The following is a 19,744-nucleotide window of genomic DNA, read 5'->3' on the forward strand; positions in this document are numbered from 1 at the left end:
ACACGTCCATATGTGTTTTGCGGATCCGCAAAACACGGACACCGACACCGGCAATGTGCATTCCGCATTTTGCGGACCGCACATCGGCCGGCACTCTCATAGAAAATGCCTTACTTGTCCAAAATTGCGAAACAGATGCGGACCCATTTTGCGGACGTATAAATGGACCCTAAACGATGGAGTAGGGAGCTGACAACGCAAATACATGTGGCAGCCTTCCTGGGGCCGCAGGACATTTCATGCTGGATTAGAGGCAAGGAACGTGTGAAACCAGTGAAAAGATATAATTACTATATATTGATTTTTACACTGTAACACGTACTAAGGAGTCCTAACACATGAGCGCTATATGAAGGGGCACTTACTCTGATCTGCATAACTTCGGGCTTTCATCTCCATGTTCTTGGTCTGAGCTTCCATATTTAGAAAATTGGCTTTAAAAAGTTTCCTTTCCTGTTCAATACCATCTTCCATTTCCATACATCTCTGAAAGGGAAGGCCAACAGAAGTATAGAAATCATAAAACAGTGAAGTAGATAAAGAACACTTGAAGACTGACATAAGATAATTCATTCTCGAGGGAACTGTCACCGCTGTCCACATGGAAAAAGATGAAAATATTTCTAGATATAAACATTTATGAGCTTAAAAGGGCTTTCCAGTACTTGCCTATTGACGGCCTATTAGATCGGCAGGGGACTGACACCAGCACCCCTGTCAACCAGCTGTTTGGGAGTAGCCCTGGTGCCGAAAACAGGCGCCGGGACTACACAGATCTATACACTGTGTAGTAGATGGAGCTGGTTACTACAGCAATGCTCCTGAGCAAGGGGATATCCACAGAACCTACTTTCCACATAGGAGCTACTCCGAACAGCTTACTGGCAAGGGAGTAGGTCCACAATGGAGTTACTTCAGATCCCTGTCACTTCGGGAAGGTGTAATGTGCTGCATATGAAGCAGACTCAGCTTGTGACCCCGCTCAATACACCCTTTGTGAACCTTAGACATAAAATTCCCTCCAGGTGCGCAAGGGGGTTAAAGTGAAGTTCTACATACTGTAAGATTTAGAAACCTAGCCAAAAGCAATATATAGAAGTCGATTGGTCTTTGAACAACCATTGGACAGATGATCATCTGGTGAAGGATTCTTACACAGATGAAGCCGTACACACTTTGGCCATCACAGTAATCTGAACTGGCCATACATGTTTAATCACACCAGGCAAAGGATGACATCTTTCTGAGAACATTCTTTCATGGAGACATAATTTGGGTAGTAGCCAATATCAGACAAAAAATTTTTTAACGCGACCAACTTCTTTCTAGATGATTGCTCAGCTCAAACGTTCATTGAATTTCACTAAACTATTGTTTTGGTTGAACTTGCAGGTTTTGAACAACTTTCGACTGATTGGTATGGCGACCTCATCAAGCTAGTAAGCAATTCAAACAAAAGGCTTATGGGTCCTACTCGCAAGAGCTTACAATCATGGATAGTATCTGTGTATGTCTGTGAAGGTTCCCATTTATCCAGGTCATGGTATATCTGTAAAGAATAAATCAAGGCAACTGGGACTTACTGTAGATTTCTTGAAAATGTTTCACTCATTCTTCCAACGAGCGAAACGTTTTCAAGAAATCTACAGTAAGTCCAGTTGCCTTTATTTATTCTTTACAGATAGTATCTGTGTATGCTCAGACATGAAGTGACATACATGGGTACATGGAGTTGTGGGGGAAATCGGATCAGGTCCTGAAGACCTGTAGAAGGAAAGTAAGAGGGACCTGGAAGGTGGACCTGGAAGGAAATGGAAACAGGTGAAACTAGTTATTTAAAGAGGTTCCCCTAGACTAGGAACCCCTGTTCGTATGTTAAAAACTCATCTCTCACCAGTGCATCGTGTTCCAGGGCCAAACTCCCTTCTCCTTCACTTCAGTCCCTCTGGATCAATGGCCTCTGCAATGGCAGTGGTCATGTTCCATGCCTGGACATATCACTGCTAAGGCCACTGACTGGCTGGCAGTGGTAATGTGCATGTAGATCGTAAGTCCTAGGACACGGGATGCAGGAGAAATGAGCTCAGCGCCGGAACTGAAGGTCTAGAGACAGGCGAGTCTTTTTTTTACCCCCTACATCCTGTCTGGCAATCTGACAAGAGGTCCTTCAATTATTTTAAAGCATTCCCTGCCTATACAATAGAAAATGCATTTACTGGACGAATCTTTGTAAACTGCAAAGAAGAAGAAAGAAGATGTAATAAACTTCTTCTATCTTCTCCTCAGGTTCTGCTGTCTCTGCACCAGCTAAACTCCAAGAGCAGGGGTCTTCAACCTGTGCGTACACTTACAATGGTGCAGGATTAAAGCCCATGCCTTAGCAAGATAAATGTACATTGCTTGGTCGTTATGGAGTTAAAAATCCCTTTTGCATTGAGCAACACAGGTGAAACCAAAGAGCAGTCATGGAAGGTTTCCAAGGACTACGAGGCAAAAACATGGGCAAAAAAAAGGAATTCCAATGAACAAAATGGCCCCAATGGTCTCCAGTTGTACACCCAACTGAAAACCTATGGGGTGTCCTGAACTAGGCAATCACTGGCAATGGCCCAGGAATATCCGAGACTGGAGATATTCTGTAGGCGAAGGATCCGAAGCATTACAGGTGATAGTTGAGCATTTTTCAGCTACATTTAAGACTTTTCCAAATTTTTGTATATTGAATAGAATAAAAATACTTTGGAGGACATCTATAATGGGGTAATTTGTGCCAAAAAATACAAAAGTTACAAATCAAAAGTGGCGATTTGTTTCACCTCATATCAAAAGGCGCACGCCACTTGTAAAATGTGACTTTTTTTAAACACAAACTTGATTATCCGCCTGTTTCTCTTGATAACACCAATAGCACTAAAATGTAACTTCTTTTTAAACTGAAATGCACCATTTCTGCCAGCCCCCGCTAGACTGCCCTTGCGACTTTTGAGACATATTTGCGACTTCTGCAGCATATTTGCAACATTTCCACTGGTAAATTACAACTTTTCTCTGAGATTCGGGACGTATGTTTTTGTTGAATGAGAATTCACTGACTTTAGCCCATTTATATTAGATACAAATAACTGCACCCTATTTTAATACTCACCCATCACTTGTCCCCACGGCGAGTTGAATTTTATTTTCATAAATGCGACTTTTTGACAAAAAGTCGAAACTTTATGCCATAAATGCGACTTTTCACACAAAACACTAGCACATAAGCTGACTTAATTGTCCACAACAATTTGAGCCATTTCTGCCAATAAGAGCATGATAAATGAGGCATAATATGCGGCAATTTGATAGCCCCGCCCACTTTGACATTTATATATCATTTTCTGGCGTGATGAATTCTTTGTGGTCAAAATAATTCTGGTGCAACATGCTTAGTAAATGTCCCCCTTTATGTCTGTAAACACGCTGGTTTGGTGACTTTTCTTTTTTTGCAGATATTTGCAAAGACAAACAGCAAAAAGAAAACAGGTTACAGAAAACTGCCGCTTTTTACATAATCACCGCGATTTTGACCCCGTCAGCCCCCCTGACTTGACCATCGGAGCAGTTCATGCTCCAATGCTCTCCTTTGCCCTGTGCTAAATCGCGCAGGGAAAAGGCAATTTTTGGAGATCCGGTGACGTACCGGGCTCTCCATGGAGCTGCCAGAAAACCCGGTGACGTCATCGGCACTGATGGGCGGGATTTAGTGCTGCCCTAGCCAGTAAAACAGCTAGGGTAGCGCTAAAGCTCGCCCATCAGAGCCGGTGACGTCACCGAACACGCTACCGGGCGGAAGCTTCCGCCTGGCAGTGTGTTATGATAAACAAAAGAGCCCGTGCCCTGCGCAATCTAGCGCAGCGCAATAGAGCACATCGGAGCCCGAGATGCTCCGATGCTAACCTCAGGGGGGCTGTGTGAGTGAAAATAAGGGTATGTCCGGGTTTAGCTCTGAACCCGGACAACCCCTTTAAGAGATAGCCTTAGGCATGTGTACTTCGGATTCATTGCGAATGCGTTCAGTGAAAAATGCTCAATTTCGCAGGCAAAGTCATTCAGTTTTGTCTGCGATCGCGTTCAGTTTTAATCACGCGGGTGCAATGCGTTTTCATACATTTTGCACGCGCGGGATAAAAAACTGAATGTATACAAACAACATCTCTTAGCAACCATCCATGAAAAATGCATTGCATCCGCACTTTCTTGCAGATGCGATTTTTACGTAGCTTGAATCACATCTATGGGGCCTGCGTTGCGTGAAAAATCGCTGAATATAAAACATGCTGCAATTTTCACACAACGCACAAGTGATGCGTGAAAACCAACGCACATGTACACAGCCCCACTGAAATGAATGGGTCAGGATTCAGTGCGGGTGAAATGCGTTCGCATCACGCATTGCACCTGTGCGGAATACTCCCTCGTCTGCAAGGGGCCTAACTCTAAGTACAGCAGCTCCAGCAAATAGATTAGAAAAGTCAAATGTTCACCCGCTCTAAACCCTACAGCTGGCCATACACATTAGCTGAATGTCAGACGACCCCACCGATTCTGGTGGGACCAGCCGACCATCTATGTATGGTGTGCCCAACTCTCCTGCTCAACATGCCTAATTCTTTGGTTGGAAGGGGAGAAAAGTCTGGCAATGGCTTACTGCCTTCCCCCAATTTAGAATACATGCACCCTCAGCTGAACTAAGGCTGCAAGTGCATGGGGGGTCATGGCTATCTAAAAGGTATGGGCAGCCTAAACGAGTTCTCCTGATGGCCTACCCTCAGCATGGATCATTAATAACAGATTGGTGGGTGTCCGACACCCAGCATACCCACCAATCAGCTGTTTTCTGCTGCTGCGGTGCCAGGTACTGTACAGTGTACAGAGCAGGTGGCATACAGCTCCGTACAGTAGGTAGTGACCTGCGATGGTACTGTACAGTGTACAGAGCAGCTGGCATACAGCTCCGTACAGTAGGTAGTGACCTGCGATGGTACTGTACAGTGTACAGAGCAGCTGGCATACAGCTCCGTACAGTAGGTAGTGACCTGCGATGGTACTGTACAGTGAACAGAGCAGGTGGCATACAGCTCCGTACAGTAGGTAGTGACCTGCGATGGTACTGTACAGTGAACAGAGCAGGTGGCATACAGCTCTGTACAGTAGGTAGTGACCTGCGATGGTACTGTACAGTGAACAGAGTAGGTGTCATACAGCTCTGTACAGTAGGTAGTGACCTGCGATGGTACTGTACAGTGAACAGAGCAGGTGGCATACAGCTCCGTACAGTAGGTAGTGACCTGCGATGGTACTGTACAGTGAACAGAGCAGGTGGCATACAGCTCCGTACAGTAGGTAGTGACCTGCGATGGTACTGTACAGTGTACAGAGCAGGTGGCATACAGCTCCGTACAGTAGGTAGTGACCTGCGATGGTACTGCAGCTTAGCTCCTGTTCAAATAAATGGTGATGCCAGAAACCACACAGTGTACATACCTGTTTGCTTCCAGCTCCGTCAGTCTCAGGCATCACAGCAGCCCGAAACAGCTGATCTGTACCATGGAGAACCCCTTTAACGTTTATGTTTTTAAAAGGGGGAGAGAAGCCAGAATTGGCATACTTTACCATCCACTGCTTTCTGTCGTGGATTGGCAGGCTGATCTGCGCACGGATTAGCCTCTTCTGTTCACATGACAAGGGAAGGGAAAGCACATTGAAGGCAAAATTTAACACAGACTCCTATAGGCGAGTTGCTTCACTCCTGTCCAAACAAACATTTAAAGGGTACTGTAATTAACCGTTTATTTGAAGCTGTTCTCCAGCTAAGGAGCCGGCAACCCCTGAGGTCTTCCGCTGGATACCTGAACATAAAAAAAAACAACTCACCTATCCACAGTCCCACCGCTGCTCCATTTACAGCCATCCTAAATAGCTCATAATTCATTCTTCTAATGTACTTTTACTGTTTTAAGTGATACAATAAGCACCCAATTTACTGCTGTGGAATCCATACACTGCATACCTGTCAGTGGTGTAATGGTGTATGGATCCCAAATCGCTAGAGACACCCTGGACTTCGGGTGCCTATTTTGTCATTAGAAGAGTAAAATAAATTAAGTACATTACAAAAATGAATTATTAAAACAAATTTAAATAAAAGGTTAGTTACTGAAAAACCTGTTTCAATTTAGCTACCATTTGTACTTGGGCATTTCAACACATTCCGGTGCATCAGAATACGAGTTTAATTCAAGGCATTATACTGCATCAATACACCGTGCAGTACTGCAATAACTTCATTACTATAGCAGTTTCCTTCCACGCGTTATATTAGGTCAAGACACCATGCAGTTTTATTGAATACGTTGTGCGAAAATAACTAAATTAGCATATCAGTTTTTGCTAATTACATTGTGTCAATATACCGTGCAGTATCAGTAAACACATTGTACTGCAATAGCTCCATTAATATAGCAGTTTCATTCCAAGCATTGTATTACGTCAATATACTGTGCAATTTTAGTTAACATATTGTACTGTATTAATATACCACTTTCTGTCATTAGAAATTGTCAATACCAGTGTGCAGTGTGTTTGTAAAAGGGTAGGATGCTTAATTGTGCCGTTGTCTGTAAATTACAGAGAGAAAAAAAATCACTTACAATTTTTCTACCGTTTAACAATCTGTGTACGAAAATGGCTGGTAAAGGGAAGAGTAGAAAAAGAAAGATCCATGCCTCATCGTCTCAGTCAGAATAAGGACAGCTGTACTAGTTCAAACAGCAGTAGTGGTGCCAGCCTTCTGGCCAATAGTAGTAGTAAGACACAATTTTCCCTTGGTTCCAATAGGTTCCACATTATTATTGAGGACAAAGAGAATGACATTGTGGACTCTACGGCTCACTCCTCCTTTCAGTCACAGCAGGATGATGTTTATGTCCCCTCTGAGTCTGACTGTGGCATGCAGCCAGGGGGTCACCAAATTCCTCTTGCTCCTTGCAGCCCCAGACCTTTATATGCATTGTCTCTGTCTTCATTATCCCCTCCTAATGGGCACCTTCTTTTTTTTGTAAGAAGAGGCAACAAAACCCCATGTGCTATGGAAGATTCCCAAGATAGTCTCCTTGTTGATGACTTGTATACTGTATATTTATTACATCCTTCTGATACTTGTGATTGGATAATGTGAAATCACTATTAATATTAGAATACATAGGTCATGTAGAGTCATCATGTACTGAGCTGTCGTGTGATAATAAACATGGAAGTATGCCAAGGTAACTCCAAGTAATGGATTATAAGTTCAGCTCTGACAGTATAAAAGGGTGATAATCAATTGACTTTGACCAGCACAGTTGACCAACGGTAATCTGGAATTAACAGTTTATTACTGACGGTACAATAGTATTATAGATATTGTGCAGAGATCCTGCAAATAGTGTACTGTCGCCAGCAGGAGTGATGTGAGGGGGGAACCTTTCGTGTTGTCACAGTATTGTCTTGTAATCACTGCCATTAATGTAATTTGTCCACAATTATGTATTTATATATATTTTTTTATAATAAAGATTGAATTTATATGTGTGTGTTTATATATTTGGTGAATCACTGGAAGATACCTAGTCACCATTATTTCTACAAAAAAAAGCCATCCCTGCCTTATACTGTCACGTGGCTTAGGACGTGGCCCGCTTCTTGCAATTGTCGCTGTGCAGCAAGGTGCACGCTACTGTGAATACCTGAAACAGCTGTAACAGTTTGTACCGCTTGATCCATGACATTCCAACTTGCTGGAAGTCCACCTTGCATATGCTAGACAGCTGGAGTGCCGAAGGTTGCTGATCCCTGTGCTAGAGCATCTGTATGAACAGCATAAATTGGACCACCTCAGTAGGGAGCATGTGTTGTTTTGCGATCAGGCAGTGGTGGCTCATCGGAGGCATGTGCCGCATAGTTAGGCCCAGATTTGTGTGTAGGAACAACTGTGGCAAGAACAGTGTCATACAGTCTTCATACACAGAACAAGCCACTGTTTCTTCTGACATTAACATGTGTGTATATAAATATGACAAAATCACAGACATATAGTGGCCAATATGGGGGAACTGCCCAAACACCAAACACTGTAGCGTGTTTATCATTGGGCGAGCAGTCCCACCGCATGTGAACCACTAAAATACCGTGGCAAGTATGGGGGAGCTGCTCAAACCCCAAACACTGTGGCGTGTTTCTCATTGGGGGAGCAGTCCCACCGCATGTGGACCGCAGCAAACGACCATCCCGAGCAATTATGCGTACAAAGGAGGACGCCCGCGCGGTCCACATGCACCACAACAGCATCCTACACAGACCGGAGCATTGTGCGGATGACAATACAATTATACAAATCACTGAAGAAAGTGCACCAAACGGAGCTGTCCTGCTATGCGGTTGTGTGGAAGCCTGGCTGTGAGCTGGATTTCATCACCTTCAGACCGTGTTCACACCATAGTTAGCGCAGTGGTAGGACCCCTTGCCATGCTGAGAACCGTGACGTGGTGCATGTTGGGCTCCGATATCTTCCTGACAGGAATATATTGGCAAAAGTCTCAGCTTTTAACATCTGCTTGTATGACCAGCTAGTATAGTCAGTGGTATTTCCGTTTGGTGCACTTTCTTCAGTGATTTGTATAATTGTATTGTCATCCGCACAATGCTCCGGTCTGTGTAGGATGCTGTTGTGGTGCATGTGGACCGCGCGGGCGTCCTCCTTTGTACGCATAATTGCTCGGGATGGTCGTTTGCTGCGGTCCACATGCGGTGGGACTGCTCCCCCAATGAGAAACACGCCACAGTGTTTGGGGTTTGAGCAGCTCCCCTATACTTGCCACGGTATTTTAGTGGTTCACATGCGGTGGGACTGCTCGCCCAATGATAAACACGCTACAGTGTTTGATGTTTGGGCAGTTCCCCCATATTGGCCACTATATGTCTGTGATTTTGTTTTATAAGTATTGAATGTGCTTTCATCTGGCAATTAAACATTCTTTTGCACCTGGAAACCTCCATCACATGGTCTGATATGGGTGTGGCTTACAGTCTTGCTTTGTTCACATTGCATTAGCTGTCCTGCTATGCGGTTGTGTGGAAGCTTGGCTGTGAGCTGGATTTCATCACCTTCAGACCGTGTTCACACCATAGTTAGCGCAGTGGTAGGACCCCTTGCCATGCTGAGAACCGTGACGTGGTGCATGTTGGGCTCCGATATCTTCCTGACAGGAATATATTGGCAAAAGTCTCAGCTTTTAACATCTGCTTGTATGACCAGCTAGTATAGTCAGTGGTATATCCGTTTGGTGCACTTTCTTCAGTGATTTGTATATAAATATGGGCAGAGATCTGCCCACTTTAAGTTATAATTTTTGGATGCTTGTTCCCAACAAGCCACAGGTTTTATTTTTGGGAGATAACAGCATGTGTGTTTAAACAACATTTGTCCTCAATAAAGGGACAAATTGTGGAAGGTTTCTAATAGTGAGAAGCATAACAGACCGTTAACAAGTCAACCATGCATTTACCCATAGCTATATATGACAGTGTCACTCTGACAATATTTACTATTGCTGTCATTGTATTAAATAACTTAAAACGGGGGAAAGAAAGAAAGACAAAGATAGAAAAAAATATGATTCCTAGGAGACCGCAGAGTGCCACATACCAATTTTGAGACCAATTGAAGCACTTTCGATTTGTGTAGAATCAATTTGGACCCAAAATGATTTGACAAATTGGAAACTAAACAAATTTAAAGACATTTACTCACTGTCTCTTGTTTTTTATATATCTATACATTATTTTAGCTAACGTTTAAGGGGGGTTTAAGATTATGCTAACATGGTCGACGGTCGCTAATATATTTAAATACCGTTACAAAATTATTTTTCCACTGTACAAAACATTAAATGAAGAAGTAAAACTAACTGCAGTCCCCAAAGACCCATGCTTCCTCATTCAACAAGCGAGTTTGCCAGCTGAGCACCAAGCAAGAGAAAAAAATGGCATATTTCATATTTTTTCAAAGTTTTACCAATCTTAAAGGGGTTGTCCAGATTGTTTTACTTCATCAAATTTCAACCCCAGACTGTATCTTGAAAAATGTATATTCACCTGCTCCCCGATCATCTGGCTCAGCTTCCTTCATTGGTATTCTGGTCCCCGTCCTCTCAACTTCCAAATGGACAGGGTTAGGCTACTTTCACACTAGCCTTTTAGTTTTCCGGTATTGAGATAGGGGCTCAATCCCGGAAATCAATCCTGTCATAGGGGCTCAATACCGGGAAAAAAAAAACGCTTCAGTTTTCTCTCCATTCATTGTCAACGGGGACAAAACTGAACAGAATGGAGTGCTCCAAAATGCATTCCGTTCCGTTTAGTTGCGTTCCCAGACCGGAGAGCAAACTTCAACATGTTGCAGTTTGCTTTCCGTCCTGGGATGCGGAGCAAGACGGATCCAGCATGACCCCCAATGCAAGTCAATGGGGGCGGATCCGTTTTCTCTGCCACAATCTGCCAAAATAGAAAACAGATCCGTCCTCCTCCGTCTTGGCTATGTTAAAGATAATACAACCGGATCTGTTCTTAACGTATGCAGATGGTTGTATTATCAGTAATGGAAGCGGTTTTGCTGAACCCTGCCGGATCCAGTAAAAACGCTAGTGTGACAGTAGCCTTACATGCACCTCTGCAGCCTTTGACTGGCCTCAGTGGTGATGTGCCGCTTGGGGACACGTCACTACTGAGGCCAGTCATTGGCTGCGAGGGCCTACATGATCCTGTAAACATAGAATCTGTCGGCAGATAAGAACCATTTGGCCCATCTAGTCTGCCCAATATACTAATGTACATCCAGAAGTTGAAAGGAGGGAGACCAGAAGGCCAGTGAAGGGAGCTGGAACAGAGTGTTGGGGAGCAGGTGACTTTGGACTTTTTCAACAGGCTGGGGTTGACATTTTAAAACATAAAAAAAAGCTGGACCCAAGATGTAAGGAGCTCATGGGCACTTCACCCACTACAGATTTGATCTTGGAGATCTCTCCAGCTGATGGCCCAACTACAGATGTCAATGTAGCTACAATGTGCACTTTGGGTCAAGTTGGGGACTAGGTTCACATCATGCTTTTTATATCTAAATATCTTTTTTGCATGGTTATATTAAAAAGCGAAGCCTGTTGAGGCAACTGTACCTTATTGTACACTGGAATAAAGCAGGGATCGACAACCTTCAGCACTCCAGCTGTGGTGAAACTCCCACCGTGCACACTTGTTTGACTGTTCTCAGGATTCCCACAGAAGTGAATGGAGTATGCTGGGAGTTGTAGTTTCGCCACAGCTGGAGTGCCAGAGGGTGCTGATCCCTGGAATAGAGGACATTGTTAAAGTCTATCGGGTAGAGGTGGGGTTGGGCGATATACCGGTTTTTCGATATACCGAGGTATTAAAAAAACGGCGATATCGCCGTTTCCTAAATACCGCTGTATATTTTGTGACGTCAAAGCTTTAAAAACTGAGTCCGCGGCGCCGCTGCCCTCCCCCATCATTATCTATATCTACCACCCGCTCCTCTTGCTTGCTCCGAATGTTCTGTCTCTGCCCACCGACGGACGTCTAACGTCGGAATCAGGTGACGCCCCCAGGCTGAGAGCAGCGCAGTACATACTACAGCAGCGAGTGGCGGGAAAGTCAGTCAGAGAAGAACCCACAATCCGTCCGACTCCCACCCCCTGCGGAGAGAAGAGACACTATATATCACAGCTGCCGGACGGGCAGCTATTAAAAGGTGTAATGTCACTCCACTCTGCCTATCTTTATCAGATTACCATTACCCCAGTTATGTCTTGGCCCACTCAGTCCTTCATGCCTGCCACTAGCTGCATGCCGCGCAGTGAGCCATCATGAGTCCCTCCAGTACCTCCCCCATGACATGATGAGCATGACCAACAAGAAGGAATTATGGTGGTGGCAGCCTGGCAGGCAGGCGACAAGTCACAGTCACACAGGTGGCCATAAGACATGGGGGGGAGCTGCTGCCCCCCCCCCCCCCCCCAAGCCCCATACTCTATGTAATGTCTCCTTTTGTGGCTGCTGCAGGCGCAGCTGCCCCCATACTGTAATGTCTCCTTGCGGCTGCGCTCCTTGTGGCCCCCACACAGTATAACAACGTCTCCTTGTGGCTGCCCCCACACAGTGCAACGTCTCCTTGTGGCTGCCCCCACACAGTGCAACGTCTCCTTGTGGCTGCCCCCACACAGTGCAACGTCTCCTTGTGGCTGCCCCCACACAGTGCAACGTCTCCTTGTGGCTGCCCCCACACAGTGCAACGTCTCCTTGTGGCTGCCCCCACACAGTGCAACGTCTCCTTGTGGCTGCCCCCACACAGTGCAACGTCTCCTTGTGGCTGCCCCCACACAGTGCAACGTCTCCTTGTGGCTGCCCCCACACAGTGCAACGTCTCCTTGTGGCTGCCCCCACACAGTGCAACGTCTCCTTGTGGCTGCCCCCACACAGTGCAACGTCTCCTTGTGGCTGCCTGACTGCCCCCATACAGTGCAACGTCTCCTTGTGGCTGCCCCCACACAGTGCAACGTCTCCTTGTGGCTGCCCCCACACAGTGCAACGTCTCCTTGTGGCTGCCCCCACACAGTGCAACGTCTCCTTGTGGCTGCCCCCACACAGTGCAACGTCTCCTTGTGGCTGCCCCCACACAGTGCAACGTCTCCTTGTGGCTGCCCCCATACAGTGCAACGTCTCCTTGTGGCTGCCCCCATACAGTGCAACGTCTCCTTGTGGCTGGCCCCATACAGTGCAACGTCTCCTTGTGGCCCCAAGTGTTTTTTTCTAAATGGGCATTTATCGTGATATATATCGTTATCGCGATAAATTTCTTAATATCGTTATCGTCAGAATATTTTTGATATCGTCCAACCCTAGGTAGAGCTGGATAGGTGCGGCCTTATGCCAGACGTGAATCTCATTAAAAGGGTAGTCTCTTGAGGACAAATACTATCCAAATGCCTCAGTAGGGCATATGGTTGCTGGGAAGAGGTGGGGAGTTGGCGGGGGTCACACATTTGGGACCCCCACTATGAGCCAGAATTGAGATCCTGTCGTAGCAGTTCAAGCCGTTCTCGTATTACATAGACAACCATTGACCGGTATGGCTACCGTGTAAATACTGTAAATAAAGATGTTGATACGCTTGAGCTGCTCATGATACAAGATTATCATCACCGAGATGACGCAGAGCAAACCAGCGGCTTCAACATGAAACAAAACATCTGTATGGCAGTATACTGGGATCTTAATGGCATCCTATTACAAAGAGCAGTGAGATGGCAGGCCTGGGAGCATTTACTATGTTCCTCAGGGGTGGGGCAATTGGGTACAGAGGTACGTGCCTTTAAAGGGCTTCTGTCATCCCACTAAAGTCTTTTTTTTTTTTGGGCTAGTTACATTCCTTATAGTGCGATATATCAGAATATAATGGTGTTACTTACTTTCATTCAGCCGTTTCTTATAAAAACAAAGTTTTATAATATGTAAATCAGGTCTCTACCAGCAAGTAGGGCGTCTACTTGCTGGTAGCCGCCGCAAAAAAACGCCCCCTCGTCGTGTTAATTGACAGGGCCAGCCGCGATCTCCTCCTCCGGCCGGCCCTGTCAGCATTTTAAAAATCGCGCGCCTCTGTTCATTCGGCGCAGGCGCTCTGAGATGAGGAGGCCCGTCTCCTCAGAACTCCCTCAGTGCGCCTGCGCCGATGACATCACCGAAAGAGAAGACGTCATCGGCGCAGGCGCACTGAGGGAGTGCTGAGGAGGCAAGCCTCCTCATCTCAGAGCGCCTGCGCCGAATGAACAGAGGCGCGCGATTTTTAAAATGCTGACAGGGCCGGCCGGAGGAGGAGTTCGCGGCTGGCCCTGTCAATCAACACAACGAGGGGGCGTTTTTTTGCGGCGGCTACCAGCAAGTAGACGCCCTACTTGCTGGTAGAGACCTGATTTACATATTATAAAACTTCGTTTTTATAAGAAACGGCTGAATGAAAGTAAGTAACAACATTATATTCTCATATATCGCACTATAAGGAATGTAACTAGCCCAAAAAAAAAAAGACTTTAGTGGGGTGACAGAAGCCCTTTAACTACTCAGGTGCCACAGCTGCTGTTTATCATGGCATCAGAGGGGGTTAAATGGCTAAGAGCGGTGTTATGTCCATTCCCAGTCTCTGCAGGGGTGATCCCAGTCCAGGCCAATATATAAATATAAGAATAGACGTTCCAGAACTCTTATTACATGGGGAGTGCAAGTAGATACTAAAACAGACGTGTCAGGAGAGCTTAGAGGTCTTCTTGAAGGGATTGTGCGAGTTATCCCCTATCCTATTCCTCTGTGCTGAAGGAGCAGCAGGTGCATCGCCGCTCCATTCATTCTCTAAGGCCCCTTTCACACGGGCGAGTATTCCGCACGGATGCGATGAGTGAGTTGAACGCTTTGCACCCGCACTGAATCCCGACCCATTCATTTCTATGGGGCTGTTCACATGAGCGGTGATTTTCACACATCACTGCGTGAAAATTGCAGCATGCTCCTCTTTGTGCGTTTTTCACGTAACGCAGGCCCCATAGAAATGAATGGGGTTGTGTGAAAATCGCAAGCATCCACAAGCAAGTGCGGATGCGGTGCGATTTTCACACACGGTTGCTAGGAGACGATCGGGATGGAGACCCGATCATTATTATTTTCCCTTATAACATGGTTGTAAGGGAAAATAATAGCATTCTGAATACAGAATGCATAGTCAAATAGCGCTGGAGGGGTTAAAAAAAACTTTTAAAAAATTTAACTCACCTTAATCTACTTGCTCGTGCAGCCGGCATCTCTTCTGTCTTCTTCTTTGCTGTGTGCAGGAAAAGGACCTGCGGTGACGTCACTCCGGTCATCACATGATCCGTCACAAGATCCATCACCATGGTAAAAGATCATGTGATGACCGGAGTGACGTCACCGCAGGTCCTTTTCCTGCACACAGCAAAGAAGAAGACAGAAGAGATGCCGGCTGCGCGATCAAGTGGATTAAGGCGAGTTAATTGTTGTTGGGTTTTTTAACCCCTCCAGCGCTATTGTACTAAGCATTCTGTATTCAGAATGCTATTATTTTCCCTTATAACCATGTTATAAGGGGAAATAATACAATCTACAGAACACCGAACCCAAGCCCGAACTTCTGTGAAGAAGTTCGGGTACCAAACATGGCGATTTTTCTCACGCGCATGCAAAATGCATTACAATATTTTGCACTCGCGCAGAAAAATTGTGCATGTTCCCGCAATGCACCCACACCTTTTCCCGCAAAGCCCGTGTGAAAGGCGCCTAAGGGAGATCCGGAGATAGCAGAGTACAGCACTTGGCCACCTCCAGCACCCCATAGGGCCCAAGCTCCCCCTGTCGCTCCATCAGAACAGGGGAATGGGACCCCCACTCTACAGATCAGTGGAAATCCCAGTCCAGTATCTGGACCCCCAGAGATCAGCTAGTTATCCCCTATACTGTGGATAGGGGATAACAGAAACTTAGTAAAGCTCTTTAAAGGGGTATTCCGGTTGTTTGAGGTTATCCCCCAACCACAGGATAGCGGTAGGAACCCCCCCACCATTCACGAGAACGGGGGCCCTGTACCCCTTGCAGCCCCCTGAAATGAACGGAGTCGCCGGTCACACATGAGCGTGACTGCTCTATTTCTATAGGAGTTCCGGAGATAGGTGAGCGCTGTAGAATAGAGCGCATAGAAATTAATGCAGCTGGCGCACGCGTAACCAACCAGCCATTCCGTTTATTTTAAGGGGGCTGCAGGAGGTATGGAGCCCCCGTTATCGTGATCAATGGGGGTCCTGACAGTAGTGCCCCACTGATCTAATAGGGGACAACTTCCAACAACCGGAGAATCCCTTTAAGTTGAACACAAGCCTCTTATACCACTTTTCTCAGACTGGTCCGCCTGTCTGTCCAGAATGCAGCGTACAGACAGACAGAAAGACGCTGTGGTTTCTTAGAATCAAATCCCACTGTTCTTATTTTCAGCTCAGGGAAAATGAAGAAGTGATGTGATCTGTTGCTGAAAGAACAGAGAAGACGCGGTTACATACAGCGCGTTTCTGAAGAACGCCGCCATTTTCATGTTTTTTTTGTGCGGTTTTAAGAACTTATTTAGTTTGTTGTTTAGCGTTATTACATTATATGCGACGCACTTCCTACACCGGCCCGGATTTACCCATGTGGCGTAAGTTATAGTAAAACCGTGTTAAGACCCACCCTCTTTTCTTGCCACTTAAAAAGTCACAAATTATGGCGCAAATATGGCATGCATCACAATTTGTGACTTTTTTTACACCACAGTAGTAAATGTCCCCCCTAGTGTTTCTACACTTTTTTCTAACATGCTTGACAAGGGGGGAAACTTAGCGGAAAGCATACAGAGATTTGCGGGGAAGGGGCGAGACATAATTCTGGCCTAAAAACCAAAGTAAGCCAACCAATAGTTGGCATAGAGTCAGAGTAAAGTATCTAGCCCTGCCCCACACCCATCATCCAGCGCAAGCCCCTGCGACAGATCTGTTGCAGGTCTAGACGGCCGATGAGACTAGTAAATCTGGACAATGAGTTTTGTGGCATTTCTGGAGTCACTTTTTTTCTTCAAACTATAGAGTGGTCTGCAAAGCCTCCTCGTTCTAGAGATCAGCAGGAGTCTTGGCCCTGGGGTCCCCACTTGTGATAGGAGATATCAAAAGTTTTGAAAACTAAGGCACAATGCTTACCCCACCAGGCGCCACCCCGTGAAGACTGCGCCGCGCTGCAGGAGCCTCCATACACAGCCTCAGAGCGGTGTGCTGAATGGTCCGCCCAGCCCGCTCAAACCGACCAAGAACAATGCTCCTTGCTCTACAGAGCTTTAGGTCGCCAGCAGCATCGCTGCGCTGCCTGTGCACCCTGCACGCAGGGAAAAGTCTAACGCATATTGGTACACAGACTTTTATAGGCAATAAAATGGCCTTAACAGGAATAGATGACGCTTGTACAGGCGTTATTGCGATCTCTGCAAAGTGCGCTATAAGTAATTTACCAGCTAGGAGTCCAGCAGCATCCTGCGCATGCACAGAGAATGGCCTTGGCTTCATCTGCGCATTGTGCGCCACAGTTACATTTCCTACAGCACAAGTGGATTTAGAAATTCCATTTGCATCTAAGGCTTCAGCTGACATTTGCAGGGAGGTGTCAGACTACACCCAGCTTCATTGTGCAAGAAACTACTGGCTGGTTCCCTTTAAAGGGGTTTTGCCAAGACTTTGATATTGAAGGCCTATCCTCAGGAGCCGTGGAGGTCTGACTGGTTGCGCCTGGTATTATAGCTCAGTCCCATTCACAAGGATGAGACTATTAGTCACAGGCGCTGTAAAAAGTACAGCTCTATGCCTGACCAGCAATGGAGAGGGGGCTCACTGGAGTGCTCAGAACCCTTCAAGGATGTGTCATCTCATCCATTGGTGGCCACCAATGTCAGATAGTTGTAGGTACCAAAGATGGGACCCAGACCTATGTCTAGAATGGAGCCCCCAAAGGTGAATTAGAGAACACTGTGCATGCGCTGCCGCCCTTCAATCGGCTATTTCCAGCACTCTCATAATAATGAACGAAGTAGGCCGTGCTTGTGCGGTGGGTTCTACATTCATTTCTATGGGACTTCCAAACATAACCAAGAGCACCCGCTTGGCTATTTTTGGAATGGACAGTCCGCTGCTCATGCGTGGTTGACTTTGGGGGCTCCATTCTAGAGATAGGTGCAGGTCTCAGAGGGGGGACCAGCAACTATTGGACATTGATGGCCTATCCTAGCAATATGCCACCAATGTATGAGGTGACACAACCCCTTTCAGGGGTGCAGACAGTCAAGCCACCACCGATCTCTCCTAAAAAAGAAGTCATCAATATCTATGTTCCAGAAAACACCTGTAAGGCCCAAACAGGCCTGGTCCTTAAAGGAGTTGTCCAATCTTGGCCTTTCATGGCTGAGATGAGAATAACCTTCTGTGAGCTCGTCCCGGGGTGGCCAGAATTACGGAAAAGGCCAGCACGCCCATAGCACACCCAAAGATGGCAGTGTACGGCTGCAGGGTTGGACATCTTGCAATCGTCAAGCCACAGCAGCAGCAACTGGCAGGTCACATTCATGACCACCATGCAAGGCCAACGCAACACGTTGCAGCCAAAGTCACGGTGTAGCCCCCGCCTAAAGAACAAGTGACGAAAGAGTTGTGACAAAGTGTTTTATTTGTATGACGTCCGGCTCCCTCTGAACTGAACCACTAATTAGTCTAGGGGGTAGTCAGTATTCCGCATGTCGTAGATTAGGATACTGTAGAAAATGGCGGAGTGAGTTATTAACCGTCTCCTTACCTCTTCTGCCCGCTTCCGTCCGTCCCGCTCCCTTTCATACTGGATCAGCAGTCTCTGCTTATCATCTTGGACCATCTCCAGTTGGTCCTCTTTCTCCCTGGAGCGGGTACAAGTTGTGGCCAGGCTTTCCAGGACCGAGACCATTAGGGGCATCAGACCTGTGACGGACTCTTGTCCATAGGCGCCAACCAGTTTCTCCAGCTCAGAATAGATGCTTGAAGCCATGGTGGTGACCATCTCATCATAGACCTCCAGGGAGGTCCTGCTCTCCACCTCATCTCCAAAGATCTCCTCTATCTTCTCATCCATAATGCAATCCCCAGGAGGCTCTCCTGTATACAGTCACTGGTCTCACCTATACCCCTGTCACGTGACCTCATCTACATACGGGACCTCTGCTGCCTCCCATACTACGACCAGTCAGTCTTCCAAGAAGTGCCGCAGCAGCAGATCTGCTCTTCCTCCTCACTAAACTTCCTTCCTCCCTCTGCTCGTCAGTGACTTCCCGGTGTCTCCCATGGCACGTCAGTTACAAGCAGACTCGTCCGCCATGTCACCAGTCACTACTGCTTGTGCCCTTCGTGATCCTGATGCCTCCGAGCAGCTGCCAATTACAGACCCCGAGGTGTAAGTTACAGGGACTCGCAAGGAATGGAGGAGGGAGGGGCGGGGCTTCCGGATGAATGACAGCAGCATTGAGCAATCAGCAGGCGGAAGAGAAAGGTGTCAGCCAATAGGACGCGTCGCCAGGTTGGACTCAGCGGCTTCCTGATCTTTGCAGTCTTGTGTGAGAGGCGCTGGGGGAGGAAGAGACACCTTCTGGGGCGGTCATGTGACTGCCTGGTCATGTGAGGTTGGCACAGGACACCTGAGGAGGGAAGGCAGGTCTTGCCCACTTGTAATCTTCGCTATGAGCTGGCAGAGGGATCGTGCAGCTGTTGTGGTGACGGCCAGAAATAGGAACAGCAGAAAACTAGTACCAGGAGGAATAACAGAAGTTTGTGCGTGTGACAGCAGGGGAACTAGTGCCAGGAGGAACAACAGAAGTGTGTGCGTGTGACAGCAGGGGAACTAGTGCCAGGAGGAACAACAGAAGTGTGTGTGTGTGACAGCAGGGGAACTAGTGCCAGGAGGAATAACAGAAGTTTGTGCGTGTGACAGTAGGGGAACTAGTGCCAGGAGGAACAACAGGAGTGTGTGCGTGTGACAGCAGGGGAACTAGTGCCAGGAGGAA

The 19,744-nt window shown here is 46.7% G+C and overlaps 1 protein-coding gene across 1 annotated transcript in view; it reads right to left on the reverse strand.

Moving 5' to 3' along the window:
* LOC122928581 (C-Jun-amino-terminal kinase-interacting protein 4-like) overlaps positions 1–19,181 on the reverse strand; it is a 116,434-nt gene extending 97,253 nt beyond the window's left edge. Inside the window, exons 1-2 of the mRNA XM_044281562.1 lie at positions 18,511–19,181; positions 366–486 (exon numbers count right to left, since the gene is read on the reverse strand). Coding sequence (XP_044137497.1) covers positions 366–486; positions 18,511–18,819 — 430 coding nt within the window. The 5' untranslated portion in view covers positions 18,820–19,181. The remainder of the gene's footprint in view (positions 1–365; positions 487–18,510) is intronic.
* Between the last annotated feature and the right edge of the window lie 563 nt (positions 19,182–19,744).

This window comes from Bufo gargarizans, chromosome 2 (assembly GCF_014858855.1).
Source record: "Bufo gargarizans isolate SCDJY-AF-19 chromosome 2, ASM1485885v1, whole genome shotgun sequence".
Lineage (NCBI taxonomy): Eukaryota > Metazoa > Chordata > Amphibia > Anura > Bufonidae > Bufo > Bufo gargarizans.